This window comes from Sturnira hondurensis, unplaced genomic scaffold, assembly GCF_014824575.4.
Source record: "Sturnira hondurensis isolate 20B ecotype Veracruz unplaced genomic scaffold, ASM1482457v3 Scaffold0018097, whole genome shotgun sequence".
In the NCBI taxonomy this organism is placed as follows: Eukaryota; Metazoa; Chordata; class Mammalia; order Chiroptera; family Phyllostomidae; genus Sturnira; species Sturnira hondurensis.
This window is the reverse complement of record NW_028090728.1, coordinates 888176-894175: the sequence shown is the minus strand read 5'-3', so window position 1 is coordinate 894175 and position 6000 is coordinate 888176. Positions and strand designations below refer to the sequence as shown.

Genomic DNA, 6000 nt, shown 5'->3' with positions numbered 1-6000 from the left:
GGGTTCTTGCCTGCCCCCGGCCTGGAGCGGAGGGGCAGAAAGCAGAAGGGAAGGGACGGGAGAGGAGCAGAGGGAAGAGGCTGGGAGGGAAGGAGAGCAGCGCGCCACGGCGCAGAGCCCAGGCGCAGGGGCGGGAACTGGAGCTGGAGCCCAGCCGGGGACGGGGCGGGGCTGGTGGCTGGCGGCGAGCGCTAGGGGAGCGCGCTTGGGGAGCGCGGAGGGCGGAGCGAGGGGAGCGCGGGCCACGGACGCTACCGCCCCCGCCCTGCGCCGCCCGCGCGCAACAGTTCCCCCAAAGTTGCAGCCCGGGAGGCGGGCCGCCAGTCGCGGACGCCGCGGTATGGGCACCCGGCAGACCAAGGGCAGCCTGGCGGAGAAAGGCAGCCCGGGCGCGGCGCCTGGTCCCCGCCGGGAACGGCCGGACTTCTGGGCGTCGCTGCTGCTGCGCGCCGGGGACAAGGCGGGGCGCGCGGGCGCCGGCGCGGGACTACCCCCCTACCACAGACGTGTTAGCATGGTCCAGGAGCTGCTGCGGATGGTGCGCCAGGGCCGGCGAGAGGAGGCAGGGATGCTGCTGCAGCACCTACGCCAGGTGAGCGCGACGAGGGGGCGCGCCGGCCGCGAGAGCGCCCCGCTCCTTTCCGGGGAGGCTGGGGAACGCCGAAGGGCACCGCCCAGGGCCCCCTGTCTCGGGGGTGGAACGGGGTCTGGCAGCAGGTGCCACGGTGCTCCTGCGGAATTTGAGGCCTCAGGGGACTGGGCGGAGGAAGGATGGCCGGGCAAGGCTGGGCTGCCGGGGACCTGTTGAAATAATGTTCCCGCTTCTCTCTTCCTTAGAGAAGGCTGGTCCTAGGAATGGTTGGGGAGAGGGGACGCGGGGAGGGTTGCCTTGCCTGGGCCAAGGTGCCTTTCCTCCTCTCTACCCACTGGCAGTCACCCTCTGCCAAAGGTCCTCAAGGAATTCATAGTTGTCAGCTTCCCCAGGGAATCTAAGGGCATGGCCCTGGAGCTGCTGAGATGCCATTCCTTAGGTCGTTGTCCACCTGGAGGCATTCTAGATTTCGCTTAAGGTGGGAGACAGTGTTTTATCTCCCCTGAATAACTTTGACATGTGCTCAGCCATGGGCCCCTACTGAACACTGGAGAGGAGAGGGGAATTGGATTGGTTTCCTGTGGGACTATCTGGCTGCAGAAACTTCAGGAAGCTGCCAGCGTTGCCCTCTGCCTGTCCCTGTCCCACTAGTTAAAGACTGCCTGAAGATCTGGCGCTTCCTTCTACTTCAGGGCTGCCCTGCAGCCCGCCCTGTCAGCCACCTCTCTTTGGCTTGTTTTCCTTACTTCAATTCGTTTGAGGAAAGGGTGGTCTGGTCCATGGATTTTGTTGAGTGGGAGAGAGGCAGGAGGGTGTACCCCCTGCATCACCAAATAGGTTGTCTTCACACAGCTTTGGGGGTGTCGAGTCCAAGGCCCATATTCTTGCTAGACTAACCCCATCAGTTTGGAATTTATGTGGATGGGAGAGGGGATCACAGGTGGTATTTCTGAAGTTTAACCAACAAGAAGATATAGAGGCACCCTCCTGGGAGGAGTTTCCAAAACCTACTCAGATCCATGTCCCTCCTGATTCTGGGGCATTCACCCTCCTCATATCTAGTTTTCTGGGACCCTGGAGTGTGTGGTCCCAAGGTGCACACTGCACAGGGAAAGGGGAGCAGAGACCTGGGGTGGGGATGGGAGGGGGTCAGCTCTTGCCTCAAGCTATTTCTTTTTTTAAAATATATTATATTGATCATACCATTACAATTGTTCTATTCCCCTCCTTCATTCCCCTCCACCCTGCACACCCCCTCCTCCTCCACCTCCTGCACACTCCCTCCTCCACCATTCCCCCCCTTTAGTTTATGACCTCTTGTCTCAAGTTCTTTAGATTCTGTATTTCCCCCACTATTCTCACCCTCCCCCCTATCTATTTTCTACCTACCATCTATGCTATTTTCTGTGCCTTCTCCCCCCTTCTCCTCCTCCCACTCCCCTGTTGCTAACCCTCCATGTGTTCTTCATTTCTATGGTTCCGCTCCTGATCTAGCTGTCCTCTTGGTTTGCTTTTGTTTTAGGTGTGGTTGTTAGTAACTGTGAGTTTGCTGTCCTTGCACTGTTCATATTTTTTTATCTTCTTTTTCTTAGATAAGTACCTTTAACATTTCATATAATAAGGGCTTGGTGACGATGAACTCCTTGAATTTGATCTTATCTGAGAAGCACTTTATCTGCGGTACCATTCTAAATGAAAGCTTTGCTGGATAGAGCAATCTTGGCTGTAGGTCTTTGGATTTCATGACTTGGAGTACTTCCTTCCAGCTCCTTCGCCTCAAGCTATTTCAAACAGAATGAGGCCTGAGCTGACACTGGATTCCCAGGTGCCTTCTCTGAATTGAATCATCAAAGAAAGATGACATTATGCACCACATAACTTTAGTTATGTGTATTTCTTTTTGTCTTTCAAAAATTAGAGACCAGTGCATGGCCTCTGTGGAAACTCTTTTTCAAACAGAATAATTGATTTTCAGCCCTGGCTGGTGTGGCTCAGTGGATTGAGCACGGGCCTGGGAACCAAAGGGTTGCTGGTTCGATTCCCAGTCAGGGCATATGTCTGTTTCTCTTTCTCCTTTCCTTCTCCTGTGTCTAAAAATAAATAAATAAAATCTTTTAAAAAAAGAGTAATTGATTTTCCAAACCATCATATCTCATTTGCACACCAGACAGTAAGAAGATTCTACTGATCACATGCTGTTCCCCCAGCACCGGGGTGGGTGCTTCTGGAGAAACAGAAGGGGGAGGGGCTGACAGGTGGGGACGAGACAAGCCCCTCTTGGAGGGGAAAAGAACAAAGTGAAGTCAGCGTTCTTTAGGGCTGGTCACAGGAGACCAACACTGTGGGTGCCTCTGGCTCATCTGGGCTGAGTGTGGTTCCACATGCTGAAGCTGACCTTCTCCCTGGTTTGTGGAGATAAGTTCCTGTGGCCCCACAGGGTCCTTGAGACAGGGAGCATTTCCTGAGAAACACTGGTCTTGTTGGTGTCCTGATGGCCTTCTTAGTGGCAGGACTGGGGGGACAGGATGGGCGTAATCAGACTTTCCCCTTTTTTGTGTAAACAGAGGAATAACTTGCCCTTCCCCTGCCCCTGCAAGTTGGCTTCTTTATCCCCCAGCTGTGGGCAGGGTCTGTAGGCCTCTCCAGAGCCAGCCACAGGCATGCCTGCGGCCCTGCAGCCTGGTGTCTGTATGTCCATGAAAGACAGGTGGCTTTCTAGAACCCCGAGGCTGTTCAGGGGCTTGTTGAGCTGGGTCTGTGCTGTGCACTGAAGTGGTCCTTTCTCCTAAATTGTGGTTTTCCATCTAGTTTCCTTCTCTAGCCTGAAGGTGGTGGTGTTCCGAAGGGGGATGAGCACTCACTGGGAGACAGGAAAACACCCAGGGCCTCACTGTGGATAGAGCCAGGGAGAGTCTTCCGTAACACAGTAGGCAAAGACAGGGGTGTGTACAGAGCTCAGGTGGTCAGTCCTACTGTGGTGTTGTCTGGAACCTACAGAGTGGGTACTGGGGACCAGGCAGGGGTAATGACAGCCAGGACAGTAACAGCCTCCCACATTTGCAGGGCACTTGCTCCTGTGTTTGACAGTGTCTCTTTGGCTGCAGGGTTTATGTGTGCCCAGAGCCCCAAGGTTGGAGGTTGACTGAGACCTTTAATCCCTGCAGTCTTAACCTGAAGTCCTTGAGCTTTTTGAGGTCTCAAAAGACACTCTTCCCAGACAAATATACCAGCATACATGTGCTTGCAAGAATTTCAGAGGGTTCACAAACCCCAAGTTCAGCATATACTGCGGTCTGATACCACACCACCACCCGCTATGGAAGCAGAGACTGAGGATCGTGTGTGGCAGTTTGTGGTGGCTGCTGCTGCTGCTGCTTCTGAATGCCCCTCATTCAAATCTAAGACCAGGGGTCCCTGATTAGAGACTCTCCAGCTGTCCGTGCTTGTCACATGCTTAATGTTAGCAATCTCGAGCTGTGGCCAGTGATGCAGGCAGGATGCCCCGAAGCTGCCTTGAAGGAGCAGAGCACGACCCCATCCCTTTAGAAACAATATAATCATGAGAAGAGCCTGGGTCAAGGGTCAGCTCAGAGGCTTGCCTTCTGACCCTCAGTCTGCTTTAACCTTGGACCCAGCAGATAATCTGAGTTGTGTTTCGTCATTCCCCAAAGGGTGTCCAGGATACTGAGCAGAGTAAATGCTACAGAGTGTATGAAACTGCGTTGGCTCTGCAAATTAAGACACATGTTTACAGCAAAGATGATAAGAAACAGAAGAATCAGCCCTTCTTTGAGTTTGGCCAGGCTACAATCAAGGTCTTGGTATCCTTTCTCAGACTGAGCTCATGGAGCTTTGGGATTCTGTCTGCCTGGCTGGGGCTCAGTCTGGATGCAAAGCTCACTTCGGATTTGAAGCTGTCCAGAGTGGGTGCTCATGGGGATAAAAGAATCCAGCTGAGCATGGAAGAGGCCACGCCTTTCCCCTTCCCCAGCCCTAACACTACAGGCCTCAGGCCTCCCCAGGTGTCCCTCCCTGAGTCTTGGGATCAGGCTTGCTATCTCTGAGGAGCCCTGGGGAAGAGGTAACCTTCAGTCCTGAAAAGGAGTGAGAGCCAGCCCGACAGTTTGTCTGAGTCCCCAAATCTCCAGACGGGGATGTCAGCCAGTTTCGGGCAGCACCAGAGTAAGGGGTCAGTTTCCCCAGGACACACTGAGCTGAACTGGCTCACTTCCTCCTGTTTAGTAGTCTCCCTGCTTTCCTGTAGAGAGGGTGCAATTGGGTTGGTTTACTGCCACTCAGTATGGCACAGCCTTAGTGGGCAAAACTGCCCAGTGTTAGCCTGCCCGCCCCACCCAGTGGTGTGGCTTGGACATGGACTCCTGGTTCAGTCTGCTACAGCCAGGGTGGGTGGACTGGCTTTACTCTGCATGTGGGAGCAGGAGCCACATCAGCTAGTGCAAACAAGAACCTCCCCCTGCCCCTGGGATCTAGGATATCTTGCTCCCAAAGGGGGCTGCATAACGGACAAGCACTTGGAAGCTCCCTGGGGACCTGGAGATGGGGCCCGCCTTTTCTACCCAGAGACAAAAAATGAGTGGAATGGCCCTTCAGGTCATCTTTTTTTGCTCTGACACCTCACCTATGAAAAGCTCTTTAGGCAAACAGGTTGACAGGCTACCAGACAGCAAGCAGGGAGGCCCCCAGCCTTGGTCTTGATCTTAGTCTTCCTTCACCCAGAATGCATTTCCTTTTTCCTGCTGAACCCCCCTTATCTTTCCAGGGCCACCTTCCTGGGCTATGTCAGCCCCCAGCTCAGAGTCCAGTTGCCTTTTGGGTCCTTACCACACTGGGTAGCATTTCGTTATCCATAGATAGACTCCCCTGATGCCCCTTTGGTTTGTCGGGCTAAGTCCTAGGCTTCCTGAGGGTGGAGACACCATGGCAGCCATTGTCTGTGGCATTGTATTGAACATCCACAGGCCTGTAACAGTCTTTAGTAAATCTGAGCCATGCAGATGTGTGTCTGAGTGGGCACTCAGAAAGCATTTGGCCCCCAGGCCATAGCTGTGTGCTGAGGGGCACCCTCACCAGACGTGTCAGTGTGGCTATGGGGCCTGGCACATTTGCCCTTGGTGTGGTTGGATTTCTGGGAGCAAGGTCCAAGAGGCTTGGCTGTTCCCGGCAGCCTGTCAGGTGGTGGTGTTCTTGGATAGAGAGATGGCACAGTGCCCAGCCTCCGTGGGCACCTCGGGGATCCCATCTGGCAGGTGTGGTCTGGGGCCTCTGCCAAGGTGGTGGGAGGGTCTGGGGCCTGCCAGAGGAGGCTGGCCTCAGTGTTCTGTTCTGCTGCTTACATGGAATCATGTTCATTCCATGCACAGAGAGAAGCCTTTTTTAAAATCCACTGC

The 6000-nt window shown here is 54.4% G+C and overlaps 1 protein-coding gene across 1 annotated transcript in view; it reads left to right on the top strand.

Annotated features, from left to right (window-relative positions):
• The first annotated feature begins 210 nt into the window (after window positions 1-210).
• Window positions 211-6000, top strand: part of LRRC75A (leucine rich repeat containing 75A) — a 47064-nt gene continuing 41274 nt past the window's right edge. Inside the window, exon 1 of the mRNA XM_037068901.1 lies at window positions 211-592. Coding sequence (XP_036924796.1) covers window positions 341-592 — 252 coding nt within the window. The 5' untranslated portion in view covers window positions 211-340. The remainder of the gene's footprint in view (window positions 593-6000) is intronic.